Here is a 14,966-nt window from a genome sequence, read left to right as displayed (position 1 = left end):
CTGTAAGAATGGTCAATAACAGAATAACTGTTACCAAAACTCCTGCGCTCCTTTTGTAGACTCAATAGTTCAATTTATCCGGAAGGAAATTGGCATTTATTTTAGAAAGCATGTCTGGAAAGCTGATAGGTCTATGAGTTTAAAGTCGTGGAGAGTTCGCTTTTTTAAATGAACATTCTCTACTCAAGGTCCAAGCAAATGGAAGCATGCCTGTTTAGCTCTTTGTGGATACTGGCAAACACACTGAGGTTACATCAGTGTATGGAGGGAGTGTTAGAACTGGGGATACACAAATAAACGAGGAGGACAGGATACAGCCTCAGCGGGGCACAGCCAGACCTCCTGGAGAACTGGAGAATATTCTTCAGAATACCTCAGAACCTGGTGGTTTACAGCTGTGAGGACGTGGCCATCTCCTTAGAAGTGGGCTTGCATTGCTTTCTATGTGACTTTTCCTCTGTGCCTTCCATTGTCTTCATTGTCTGAGAAAGCCTCTGGATATCACTGAGGCTGAGCTTCCCTCTCCTCCTTCATCACACTCCCACTGTGGCCTCCAGACCTGCTTCAGCGCTGGATGGGCAGGTGCACCTGGAATGATCAGTCTTGGATATTTTCCTGGCAGTGAGAATTTTATGGAAGCGTTTAGATGTGGTCTTCAGATTTTGTTTGAAATGTTGCCTGGCCAGGATTTGAACTACCCAAAGTCCTTTCCAAATAAGTCATTAGAATGACAAAAATTAGGTACCAATAATCTTATTTCTTGCAAAAAAAAAAAAAAAAAGGTGGTTAGTGGTTCTAAAAGGGTTGTTACAAAGGCAGTCCACTTGGGAATAGGAAAAGATAGTCTAGCTGTCATTGATAATGGCCTATTTATAACTTAAACCGGTATCCATGTATCAAAGCACTACAGTGCTTTATTTGAATTGTGGATGGAACACCTAAAGAATTTCCCACATCATTTGATTAATTCAGAAATTTATAACCAAAGGAGAAAAATAAATCATATGCCCACTTATAAGAGTGTGAGACTACTGAGAAAATAGTTTTATTTTAGAGCTTTCTCAGCATTTTTAATGGAATATAGGGCCTGAGCTAAAAGACAGACCTCAGAAGTTAAATTATGGATAGACAGTGAGATCTACAGAGAGAGCCAACTCCCCAATGTGTAGTTCCATTTTTAAAGAGTGCGGATGGGGAGAGGGGGCTGAGGCCTCTCTATGGAGACAGTCCCAAGCTTGTGAAGCTGGAGATAACTTGTTTTATCTCCCCCAGGACTTCTATTCCTTTCCAAAGGCTGAGAACCCAAGATCCTTCCCAAGTTGAATGTGTTTACATTGAGGAGATAGGGTTTCTCTCCCTCTCTCAGAGGCGAGGCAGGGACAGCTGGCCCTCTCCTATATAACCGTCCAGATTCATATTTTTTAGATTCCTTACCTACAGTGTAGACCAAGTTTAGGACATCTGGTTCTCATTATGAAGAGAGAAAATTACATTATGGGGAACCAGTGCAATAATTTTATGTAAGTAAGTAATAACCTATTCTGTTCCAAAAGCCTCATATCTACATTCAGGATAATATTAATAAATGTAGACAGTAAAATTTTTAAGAGTCAGCTCAGATATGTGTTAAAGTAGATTCCAGGTCAACTCCTCCCGTCTTTTCTCACAATTCTAATTCAGTAAGTCTGGGTGTCCAAGAATCTGCATTTGAACAGCTGCCCCAGCGATTCTTACCGGACTGCCCACGACTCAGGAGCAGAAAGCACTTCCACAGGAGACCTATCTGCCTCTGCTAGCAGGCGTTAGCAATCTCCTGATGTGCAGTTATTGCATGTAGATATGAGGCTTTTGGAACAGAATAGGTTATTACTTACTTACATAAAATCATTGCACTGGTTCCCCATACCGTAGATGGGTTTAAGAATACAACATTCTTCTTAAGCTTTACGATGAAATTGAAGGTTGGTCCCTCTCTGGTCAGTCTTTCTCTGTTATCCTTGCAGATTCCTTTGTGGTTTTGTTGTTGTTGTTGTCGTTTTAAGAAATACACGGTTTAGCCCTGGCCGGTGTGGCTCAGTTGGTTGGGCATCATCCCATGCACTGAAAGGTTACCATTTCAAGTCCTGATCAGGGCACATCCCAGGTTTTGGTCTCCATCCCTGGTAGGGGGCATGTAGGAGGCAGCCATTCGATGTTTTGCTGTCACATCGATGTTTCTCTCTCCTTCTTTCCCTCCCACTCTCTCCAAAAATCAATAAGAAAGGAATAAAAAATAAAAATTGAATGGCTCCCATTCACTAAGAAAAGAAAAAGAAAGAAATACACCACTTAAATCTTCACCTTTTCTGGAATCTTTAGCGTGGCCAACAGTTTTTCACCCCCAACCTATGATGTCAGTATTCTTCCAAAACTTCACTGATTTTTCATTCTCTTTAATTATCATTCTTACAATCCCCTTACATTTATACATTGCTGTACAGTTTATAAGATGTTTTTACATTTATTGTCCCATTTGATTCTCACAATAATCTTTGGAAATGAACAGGAATTGTTAGGAGTTATTCTATTTATGTAAATTTGAAACATGTAATATTTCAAAATATTTGAAATGAGACGTGAGAAGATTGAAATTCAGTATCCACGTCCAACATTAGCTGTCTAGCTAAGGCGTTGAGTCACTTTTAAATGAAAGGAAATCTCTTTGTTGTCATGACATCAACAACTAATAAATTGTAGACACTGCATCAAGGATCATTTGGACATTTTGAGAGTGACCTCTTCCAAGATGCAGACACTACTGCCCATTCCTGCCTCAGTTCCTAAGAACTCTTTTTCTCTAACCAAAACATAAGTATAAATATGCAAGATATTAAGAAAAATATGCTTTCAAACAGGCTTTTGAATCCTTTGAATGTTAAACAATAAGCATAGACCATTATAGTTTTCAAAGCACTTTTTACACATACTATCTCATTTAATTCCTAACCACATATGAGATACATAAAACATCCACCTTTCACAGATAAGAAATAGAGGGTGAGTGAAGGCCCATGGTTCAGGAGGTGGGCCATCAAGCAGAGCATTAAGACTTCAGGTCTGGTGTTCTTTCTGTGAAAAGGCACTAAGATTATGATGAAAAACCAACCAAGTGTATGTTCTGCTTAAAGTATCCTGAGCCCTGAAATTCCCAAATTATCTAAGTATATCATTTTCTAAAGTTGAGACTCTTGGGAACCTGAGTTGAGAGGAGGCCAGGAAAGAATGCTCATCAGGAGCTAAAGTCACCAGCTGTGAGGCACTGATGCGTGTCCCCAGTGAGGCGATGCTGTGATGACTAACCTCAGAGCAGCTCCTAAATGACATGCTTCTCCCTCATGTTAATTCATCCACATACACAGGCATTTGCAAAAGTAAGTGTACAGCTGTGAGTACGTGAAACACAGGGTTTATTCTCGCATTGCTATTTATTAATTATTGTGTTATTTTTCCATACAAATAACTGTAGACCTAACTTTTTGCCCATCCATGTATTTATTAGGCACATTTCATAAAAATTTACCATGGACATAACAGTACAAAATGTCTGTCATTACAGAATCCATTTAGACGCAAAAAAAAATAATAATTATAATAGTAATAACAATTAGGATAAATGTTCCAGTCAAAAATGGGGGGAGGGAGGGAAGTATCTGTTGCGTAGGACAATTTCTCAAATTGTTACGTCGAACTGTGTTCAGAGCCCCTTCAGAGTTCAGTTCAGTCAGTTTCACGTCTTCCCTTTCTTTGTCTAACACCCCCATTCTTTTCATGAAACAGGATCTTCAGAGGCAGGCTGGACCATTGGAAAGCGAAGCCCTCTGCCGCAGCGCCGGCCTCCCCTCGTTCACCTTGCATGCCTTTCTCCTGGTTTCACGAAAGCCGGAAAGGATCCTATTCCTTCAGAAACCTGCCTTCACCTCCAAGTCCCCTCCAGCCTTCTCCTGAAACTCTAATTTCAGATAAAAAGGGGTCCAAGGTAGAAAACACTTGGATTAAAAAAGCAAACAAGAAAACCCCAAATCTCTTCCTCCTCTTCAATCTTTGGGAAGCATTCTCAACTTGTGTGTATGCTCTGGATCCAAGAAACCAATGTGATAACACTGCAATAAACAGTGCATGGTACTTCCTGTGTGGGGAACCGAAAGGCCCTTTAACCATCACCTTCTTTAATACTGGTCTCTGCTAGATTGTGCGTTAATCTTCGATTTGCCTGTCTTTTCACATATTGCTATTTAATCTCCGTTTGACAGTGAAACCATGCTGGGAAAGATGCATTTGAATCACGGCACAGTGTGATAGATCTGTTTACCAAGCATTCCAGTTTAAATTACATTACCAAACTATTTTTGCTGCGCTCGTCAAGATTTACTGGAAAACAGATAAATTTGGGACTGGATATGTGTTCAATACATCTAAATGAAACTCTCTAAAACAAACCAATGCTGACATAGCACCCTTACTTATTTCTTCTCTTAAATCAAGCTTCCATGTCGAACAGCTGTTGTAATTCTATCACGAAAGTTCTTTAACTTGAGCAGAATTAGGAAGTATGTGCATGGATGCTACTCGTTTTTAAACGCATGATGGTTATTTCCAGCATGACACTGCAAACCTTACCTAACATTTTACTGAAACACATGCGGTGGCTAACTTTCACATGTTGTGTGGTCTCCTTTTATCTGTGTTCACTTTTCTTTCTCAAACAGAAACATGTGGTTAAAGTTACTTGAATTTAATTCTTTTCTTGTGGTCAACAGCTCACAGGGTTTTGATGGGCTTTGGGGTTGTGTACCACATGGTAATGTGCTGTGTTGAATGCTTCTGCTTAAATGCTCTCCTAGCCCAGCTCCGTGCTCTGATTCAGTCTTCTCTGAACATCCAGCAAACCCTGCAGTCTGTTTGGTACTGAGCTCTCTAGCCTCTGGCATGGCATTTATTCTTGACAGCCAGCTAAACCAGTACAAGAGAACCTAATGGAAAACTGACAGTCCAATTTCTAAGGCAGTGGAATAGGAAACAAGATGGGGTTGGCCAAGTTCTAAAGCGTCCCCGGGAAGCAATTAGAAAAGAAGTTTTGACAGCAATAGACCACTTTGGCCTTGAAACATTTTCAGCATTGGGTCTGATATATCTCAATGTTGTTTAAATAGTTCTACCATTATCTTACACTGGAGAGACTCCAGATTTGGTTTAAAATGTTTTCACAAAGGCAGCTCTGAAGTCATTGTGAATGTATTTGATTTTAATATCCACTGAACATTTTAATGAGGTTCTGGGGAAGTTTTCTTTCTACCCCCAGGTAACTATTTGGGAATGTGTGTCTGTTCGTAGTGCTGCCACATAAGAGCTGTACTTGAGCAGGTAGTGCAGTCAGATTGTGACCTCCCCCAGAACCCATCATCTTTGAAGGTCACATCCTGGAGAGGCTCTGCCATTCCCCACAGCATTTATCACAGCCAGCAGGGACCTTCCGGGGTGCTCGGCTACCTTTCTAATATGGATTGCCATCTGTTCCTAATAACTCAGGCTCTCCACACCACCTTGTATTTTTTACTTACACTGTTGCTCATCACCATTAGGGTCAAAGAAGATAGGCTCATTAATATCACTCCTCTGAGCAGTTGCAGAGGATAATGAATGCTGCACCCTTGAAGAGAGACTGCAGAATCATTACTCCAAAACACCTATCCTCTCACCCGGCGGAGAAGCGCTCAGAATTCCCCATTCACCGCAGGTGCAGTGTCCGACACTGCCTGGCCGAAGGTCATCACCAGCCCCAAAGTGAACTTCTAAGATTACTTCAAAGTAATCGTCTTAGAGCTTGCAAACCCACCTACCTTGGTTCCTTCACGGTGCTCTTTTAACACTGAGCTTCGTTTATTGTTACAGAATTTTACCTTCAACGATGACTTCAGTCCCAGTAGTACCAGCTCGGCAGACCTGAGCGGCCTAGGAGCGGAGCCCAGAACCCCGGGGCTCTCTCAGTCCCTAGCGCTGTCGTCAGATGAGGTATGCTCCTGTCACTCACAGAACTGCTATCCCAGGTATACGTCCTAGCCGTGAACTGTCACAGGGAAATGTGTCTAAGGTAGACTTTGCATGTAGATCATTGGAACCATGATCTTTGCTAGGAAATTGGTGTCTCCCTCTCTGTCTCAACATGAAAGCAAACTGTTGTTTCTGAGGCCCTCGGAGCCATCCCTTACTGTACACTATATCCTCGGCCTTTCTCTGATCCCAGTGCGATGCCTCTCAGCAAAGGTGTGGGGACGGGAGGCTGGGTACTGCAGAGAGCAAAAGTGGGAAACAGCTCCGAAATCTCACGGAGTTCACCAATTCGTCCTTGCTTTTCTCCCTCACCTTTCCCACCATCACCCCCACCCGAAGAATCTGACATTTCTTCTGAGTTGGGTGTGGCCCCTGATTAGGATTCACTGCAGTGAAAAGAGGAGAGATACAATTCTGAGAAGGAAGGACAGCTATGTAAGACCACTGATTTAGATGCGAGGGTCAAAATAGCATTCCTAAGAATTCTCAGGAGATAAATATATGCAAGAGAGGCAGGAAATTACACTAGCGATGGACTTAGTGCCCCAAAAGATAAGGCGAGGAAAGAAATACCAGAAATACCAGAAAGATGCCACAATACTTTTAAATGTGCTTTTACATATCTCTAATGTCTTATTGGGGTGGAAGGGAGGGAGGGAGGCATTGTAAGTAAAGATAGTTTTGCTCTAAATATGTCTTCTTAGTTATTTCTTTCTAACATGTTGTTTTGTTTTGTAAAACATTTTTTTTCTCTTAAACTCTTTTGCCCATATTCTTCAGGCTCAACATGACTTTAATTTTATAAGACTTTGTACTGTATATATTGTATGTCCTGTTTCTGTAACACTTTTCTCTTTGATTCCTTTGTTGCTCCCTCGCTCAGAGCCTGGATATGATAGATGACGAGGTGAGCTTTCAATGGGCTGTATGGTGGTTTTTGGTATTTTATTTGAACCTTTTCTCTCTTTGCAGATGATTGAAAACTCAAACAATACAAGAGTGCTTTCCTCTGCAGTGGGGGTGTTCCTTGTGTTATGTAGTTTCACTCTGCCCTGGTCTATGTCTCAGTTTAAAAGATATTCCTGATTCAAGAGGACCTTCAGATCCCACCTCCAGAGTCCCATGATGTGTCCCCATCACCATTACTTGACTGACCCAGTTCCCTCTGTTTCGCCTCCTTTGCCTTCATCTCGGCTTACCCATCATCCCCTCTTCTGTTCTCTGCCCGTCACTGAGGTGGCTTCTGTCTCTCCTCCCAGACCCATCATCGCCTCATCGCCTCTCAGCGTAGTGGTTCTAGGAACCAACCTGCCCTTTGCACTGTTAAAAGTAGTATTCTGCATTGGACAGATCTGTGGGTGTTCAGAGCCTCAGTTTCCTCATTTATTACAAGTAATTATGGATACCTCCTGCCCCACTGCCCTCACGGGTTTGCTTGCCGTGCAAATGAAATAATGGCTGTGAAATTTCCCCCTAAAAATACCTGAGGGCTCAATGCTCTCCTCTTCTAAGTGAAAGATGCCACAATAATTTTAAATGTGTTTTTACATATCTCTAATGTCTTAGCAGAGGAGAAATGCAGAGTGATGTATTGTCTATAGGGATTAATGACATATTTGTTTTCTGCACCTGATAATCTTTCCAAAGTGTTTTCATGTAAAAGCTTGCAACATTAGAATGGATTTGTCAATATTAAACTTCCTACATTGGAAATGCTGTTTTATTTAGGGGAGTTTTTAGGTTTCCAAGCATCTAAAAACATGTAGGTAATAAATGTGTATGTGCTTTACATACACAGCGAGAACCATCAGCTTATCATTCTATGGTTTAGAAATAAAGATGGCTCTAGTAGGCAAGACATTCCCTTGGATAGCGCAATATGCCATGCTGAGCCACAGCACTTCAGCCCTTTAACAACACTGCGTGACATTCCTACTCAGATCCTTGATGACGGACAGTCTCCCAAGCACAGTCAGTGTCAGAATCGGGCCGTTCAGGAGTGGAGTGTGCAGCAGGTTTCTCACTGGCTCATGAGCCTAAATCTGGAGCAGTATGTATCTGAATTCAGTGCCCAAAACATCACTGGAGAGCAACTCCTGCAGTTGGATGGAAATAAACTGAAGGTAAAGAATTATATCTGTCTGTGTTAGGTTACCAAGCGTAATTTGTATTGCTCATAGCACCTAAAATGTTTTCATTAAATAAGAGCATTCTCCCTATGGGAGAGGTAATTCTCGTCAACCGTCAGCAGAAAGGACGGTGGATTGTTTGAGTAGTAAATGAAGTTTCAGAAAGTCATTAGGGGATCTAAAGAGTAGGCTGCTGAGTAGGAGAGGGAGGGACTCACTCCATTGCTTCCACCTAGCAACACATGGCCCATGTATTAACTCTACTTACTTCTATGTAGTATGAGTTTTAATAATGGCCAATGTGGGCTCTTTCATCACATAAGAGTTAAAACCCAAATCCATTAACCTCCCCTTCTTTATTCGTGTCTCCTCTCCATCCCGACTGGTCCCTGCACACCAGGGACCACTCCAAAACCGGGATGATGTTTTCCCCAGAACTTTCTTCCCCAAATATGTGCGGCAGTGTCTTCCCTCCCCCTCCATCGCTCTCTCATGTTCACCTGTCCAGTCCATCTCTTTAGAGGCTGAGGTGGCGCCCATCCCTGCGGAGAAAGGGCGAAAGGAGCTTACAGCCAGCTTTCCACCCCTGACCTCAGCCCCTGCTGGGAGGACAGGCAGATGAGTATTGCGTGACAATCTTGAAAAGGTTAGAGATCAATGAATAGCCTGTAAATATGAAGTTCCATTGACAAGGCTGTCCCCTTGGGGAGATGGATGCATCCCGCTGTTGATGTTGAAGGTCATGAAGCATTTAATATGCTATGCAACCAGCTCCCCTTTTTCTGAATTCCAAGCTAATTGAGCAACCTTCTCATTATAATCAGGCTTCCTTTATAGGTCTGCCTACAGGGAGCCAATGGCTAGTCTGCTGACATGAGCATTCTGGTGCTGAATACACCTTGGGTCCTCACTGTCAATGCATACTTTGGCACAAAGGAAGCCAATTCGATTCTTCCTGCCCTTCTGGGAGCCCCCTGTGGCAGCAGGGGCCCACTCCTATCGTTTGCCTGTAAATGTCTTACAACCTAAAGGTTGGAGAAGCAGAATTGTGACCTTTTTTCATTCATTCACCCATTAATTATCAATTGGAAAACATTACTTAGCGAGATTTAGGGCATACTGTGCTAGGGACTTCAAAGAACAAAAGAACAAATAAAGCTTGTAAATTTTTGGCAAATGTAATCAGCTCTTCTTTAGTTTTCACCACAATTGTGTTTCAATTAATTTTTGAGTTAGAACATATTGCGATATCGGCCTCATCATAAGCAGAGAGGTCACTGGTTTTCAGATTCAGTTTGTTTATATTTCCTTCCTAGGCTCTTGGAATAGCATCATCGCAGGACCGAGCAGTGGTCAAAAAAAAGCTCAAGGAAATGAAGGTGTCTCTAGAGAAGGCTCGGAAGGCTCAAGAGAAAATGGAAAAGCAGAGAGAAAAGCTGAGGAGGAAGGAACAAGAGCAGATGCAGAGGAAATCTAGAAAGACAGAAAAGATGGCAATAGAGGGTGCTGGGGAGCAGTAACACATCCTCTTCCAGGCGGGTTGCTCCAAGAGAGGGCCCACTCTTCCTGCCCCGCTCTCCTCCGGGGGAATGAAGAAGAAACTGAGGACGGGGGTAAAGTGCTGTAGGCAGATTGGGGAACCTGGTGTTGAATACCTGCATTTTCTGTGATAATAGAATTCCTTTCATTTCAACCTACTCAAATAATCCCAAGCCACCTTTAGTTTATTAACAAACCAAGGAGCTCATTTGTGCGAGATGCAAAGCAGCTATGTTTCCCGCTTCTCTGACTTACCAACAGCTTGTGTTGTGCTGGGTGGGTGTGTGTGTCGCTTGGAAAACCAGCATGACAGTGCCCAACGAGAGCATGACCCACCCTGGTGTTGTTAAATGGAGTGCCCTGGATTTCCAGCATGGGGTCCAGACCCTGGGTGTTGGTGTATGTCTACATGGCTTGAGAGCGCCCTCCTGCCATGAGATCTGGGCTGCAGGATCCTCTCCAAAGTGGGAGAAAGGTCCCCCTTATTTCTGTGTCTGGACAGTGAGCAACCCCACTGTGGAAACGTGGGTGCTCTGCCCCAGAATCACTTCCCGTAGCAGAAGGTGAGCAGACTCTTCTGCTTGCTGAGCATCTGAAGGAGAGAAAAGAATTCTAGTATGTGTTAACTCCAGAAGGAAGCAAAAGCCTTAAGAATGTGGATGTGGTATTACCTTGGGATTCTGGGGATAATATTTATCTTCCAGATTTAGCCATACAAAGGAAAAATCGGACGTTAATGCAGCCATGGGATATTGGGATCTGTTGTTTACTTTGCTGCTGCAGCATCTCAGTTTGTCAGCAACACTGACACACACAACAAAATTCCTTTTCCCCAACAAATTGAACAGGAAATTGGTTTTTAAGGAAACCAACATTTTCAGGTTTCCTCTCCCGGGGAACATTCTGGCTAGTCTGCAGCCCGATGATGACACAGTCGGGAACTCGTCACATATTTTCTACTCAAGATTTCCCAAGTGGACTCAGCTAGTATTTTAACAAATGTACTTTTAAAAACAATGGAAATACCAGTTCGAGAAAACTTAGATTTGAGTAACAGGCAACTAGAGAAGCAATTTTACTGAGCACACAGAATGTCCCCATAAAGGTGAGCTGTCAGTTATGTTTAGAGATGCTCTGAATGTTTTTTCTGAGCCATTCTCTTCCATTCTTTAGGGATCTTCATTTAAAGTTAAAGTTTGTTTAAGATGGTACCCAGAATACAGTCTAGCGGTGAAGCTCATATTTTAAAGCCAGTATTAAAGATTTCAACATTTCATCAAACTAATTCAAATGCCAGGGACTAAGGCAGAAGGAGGAGAAACTAACTCATCTTGAGAAATTTCAAATAATGGATCTTTTTGTTGATGTTGTTGTTTTGCTTCTTATGTTTATGCATCTGGTTCTGTTTGCTGCATTGGCCCCTAAAAAATGAGGTTACCCACTTTCCAAGGGGCGGGTTCCAGAATCAGAGTTGAGGGCAGACTAATTCTTGGACAAGTATTTTGCTTCCTTTTCTGCATGGAGAGTCTCAGTCCATATCTTGCACTGGAAATGTTATATACACAAAGCTTGGCGGGGCTTTTGGAGGTTACAGGTAACAGATCATGTAAAGGGCTCCGGCCCCTATAGCTCCATCTCATATTTTGAACATTGTGTTTTGCTTGTCTTTGTTTTCTGCTTGTCTGAATATGGGAAATCTGGAATAATCTAAACCAGAAATACACAATTCAGTTCTTTCCCGAAGGCCTGACTCCTTTTTAGTGACAGAGTATTGCCTGTTGGGCTTCAGTGCTTCTGTCACTGGCTATAGATCATTCGCTGTGTTTTACAGTTATCCGTCACTATGTGTATTTTCCCTGTCTGTCTTCATTTTGGGGTATGATAATGAAGCCGCCATACTGGATATTCTATTAATATTTTGAGATGTATGGTGCTTTGCTATTTATTAATACCATGAGAAACAAGGAACCACTATTACTGAACTACCAATTCCAGCAAATCCTTTCTAATACTAAAAGACAAAATTAGTCAAAATGTGGTAATATTTAGTGCTTGCTAGTGTACATTTTTGCCATCTTTGAAAAAAAGTGATCTGGATCACACTGGAAATTTCACTGTATTCATTTTAAGAATGAAAATGGAAGGATGATTATCTTATGTTTACACTTTGATAATATTTGAAAATGGATGTAAATATTGGAAATGTCTGTAAGTCTCAGTCTCTGCACATAATTTATGATCTATTATATTGCATTTTCTTAAAAGTCTTCAAATATTGTTTTTTGTTTTCAGTTTATTTGTATACTTCCAATGTTTAGATTAATGACCAACTGACAATATTGTTAATCAAATTCTTTTTCTTCAAATCATTTCATTTGTGTTGTAACTATTTTGATTTTTTAACTTAAATTATAGTAATTTTCATCTGAATGAGTTATTTTTTAACATTACTATTTAAAACTGCTGAAATTATAAGAGGCACTTGATTTGATTGTCCAAGCAAAGGATAAAATGTAACTGACTGGTGAAAGGCATGAAAACAGAGTGAAGGGCCTCAGGACTTGGGAGCATTTTGTTTTCCTACTATTTGTTTTTTATCAACTCTAGTGCATGATGCCTAAGTGAGGTACCAGTGCCGTATGCAATTCCTGCTCTAATGCTAGTGGTTTTCAGTGTCCTTGCAATTTAACACAGAAATGTTGCTTCATGAACCTTTAAGACTTGGCTGTTTTTTCTTTATCAGAAAATGAACAAAAAGGGAATATCTGGTTATATTCTCTAAACGACAGCTCTATATGACTCTGACAATAGCCAAAAGTATTTGGGGGTGTAGGCAATGCTTTGAGGGGCAGGGGGTGTGTGGTGAGCAGTGTCTAGGTCAGGATTTTCCATTGAAGGACTAGTTTTGTAACAGAATTACTTTCTTTAAGTCTATCTCCCTTAAAGTAACTCACAGTTCATGTAATAGCTTTGTCATTCTCATTCATATTCTCTCTCTCTCCCTCCCTCTCTCCCTGAATCAGAAGTTAACTATGCTGTCTTTCTTTAGCTGTGAGTTGATGAATTTCCTACCCTCAACATCACATAAGCATTTTTAACTCCAGCACTAATGCCAGCCTCAGCTTTTAAGAGGGAGGCAATGGGAACACCTGCCTGGTGCTCCTCTTATCCTTGGAAACCAAGTGGCAAGAGGAAGAGTGAGGACCCAAATTAACCCTCGCCACTGCCTGTTATTTATTCTGCAGTCATATCTAGTCTGAAATCTTAAGATGTCCGAGGCCCAATCACAGATTGTTTGACTTTAATTCGCCCTATGGTTTTTGCTGAAGACAAATAATTCTCATCCAGGTTCTTTGTGTCATTGAATTAGCATGTGGTTTAAAATACATTTTAAAAGGTAAATTTTGCATTTATATGGATATTCTAATTTATTTAAAAAGTGTTCAAAGTTATGTAGACCAAGCCTAAAGAGAGAAAACCGTGTGTTTAACAGTGGGATTTAAGAAGATTCTTAAGGGAGGTGTCTTAACAATTTTTAAAGAAGTAACTACACTTTGAATGTGTGGTAGCCTCCTCGTTACATTGAGATATTTAAGAATTACCAAATTCCATCTGAGTAACTGAATGTACCGTCCCAAGAGAGACAGCAGCACCGGGGTTCATGTCACCTCCATAAGTCCTGAGTGGCTTCTGAATTTTCAAATTTGATCAAGGATCTACCTGTAAACTATTCTGAAGCTAAGCCTTGAAGGATGAGTGAAATAAAATGTCCATATTTTCTACTAGAATTGTTTTCATTATGATGATGGGGTGGGAAGTAAATTTCTAAAGAAAACAGGGTTGTAAGAAATATGAATGTGGTTGCTGCAATTCACTCCTGAAAAACAGTCCTAGTCTGCAGGCAGATTTTATTTATGTTTTCCTTAGTTATTTAAAGTCTCAGGAAACTGAATCTTGGTCCAAAACACTGGGGGGGGGGGGGGGGGGAGGGAAATAACACCAGTAGTACACCAGTAGTATTTGCATAACAAAGTAGTAGTATAGAACAGACCCAACCAAAAAGTCCGAGGGCAAAGAAGAAGCCTACAGGATCGATGTCCCCCTGGGAAATGAAAGCCTCGCCTTCTCCCCAGTGGTGAACAGAGGATCCTTACATGTGATGAGGGAACGATTGTTACTTGAAGGCTCACATACCTAAGTGTGTGGACAAAGTACAGCACGTGACCCACTTCCAAATCTACAGAGTGGGGAAGTCAAGAAACAGGGTGATTTCCCATCCTTGGCCCTACCCCAATCTTTAGCGCTAAAGATTGAAGAATGAGTAAGAGGCAAGGGATAAGGGAACAAGAGGCAACTTCTCAATAACGTGCATGCCACTTGTGTAGCTATACAGACTACATATGTGTGAATCTCTCTCTCACCTTGCACACACATACCGCAATGACATGGCATTAAACAAATAGATGCTGTCTTTGGAACTTGGTGTTGTCAGTTAGAACCCCCAGCAGTAATCATAGCCTTATTGCCACTTTTTGTGTTGTGTATACATTGAATGGCTCATAAGATTTTAAGAGATTTTTTTTTAATGTATTTCTTCTACTAAATGCACTTAATCCTATATGTCTATATATTTTGGTAAAATTGATTTATTAGAAACTTGGTATTTTAGTAAGATAAAAGTTTCCTCAAATGTTTGGTTAATGCTTTGATGTCGAGATTGCACATCGCTGAGTTGCAACTCAGAAGTTTATGCCTCTTCGGGCATTTTCAACTGCGGACCGCAGTGTCCTTTGCTAAAAATCGCACTGCGTGTTTTTGTGCATTTGCTCATGCTCTAACGTGACATTTTTGGTAGCTGTGATGCATAAGCCACTAACTCCTGGCTCTCTGATGGCAGTGCTGTCATCCCGTGACCATCTATTTCCTCTTTTGCTGAGTGATGGCCTGGTTAGGTCATTGCCAAATGGACATGAGTGTGAGCATGTTGTTGGAAGGTGTATACTTCTAGCTCTCTGGCTGTTTTATGGACACACACAGGTTCTCTGTTAAGGATTTCATCTTTCATCTGTGAAAGAACAATTGGCCAAAGATAGTTAAATTACATTAAAAAGTGGGAATTAAGAAGCACTCCGGCTAGAAAACACCTCCCAACAACATCAGACTTCGTTAGTGCTTAGTGAAATCTCTTAAATATTTATGTGTATGTTTTCC

General features: G+C 41.3%; 1 protein-coding gene across 1 annotated transcript in view; it reads left to right on the top strand.

The window, feature by feature from the left end:
* PPP1R9A (protein phosphatase 1 regulatory subunit 9A) overlaps positions 1–10,202 on the top strand; it is a 226,291-nt gene extending 216,089 nt beyond the window's left edge. The window contains 6 exon segments of the mRNA XM_054726426.1: positions 3,817–4,060; positions 4,062–4,130; positions 5,929–6,048; positions 6,971–6,994; positions 8,028–8,210; positions 9,533–10,202. Coding sequence (XP_054582401.1) covers positions 3,817–4,060; positions 4,062–4,130; positions 5,929–6,048; positions 6,971–6,994; positions 8,028–8,210; positions 9,533–9,736 — 844 coding nt within the window. The 3' untranslated portion in view covers positions 9,737–10,202.
* The last annotated feature ends 4,764 nt before the right edge of the window (positions 10,203–14,966 follow it).

Source organism: Eptesicus fuscus, chromosome 14 (assembly GCF_027574615.1).
Source record: "Eptesicus fuscus isolate TK198812 chromosome 14, DD_ASM_mEF_20220401, whole genome shotgun sequence".
Taxonomy (NCBI): Eukaryota; Metazoa; Chordata; class Mammalia; order Chiroptera; family Vespertilionidae; genus Eptesicus; species Eptesicus fuscus.
This window is presented reverse-complemented; position numbering and strand designations above follow the sequence as displayed.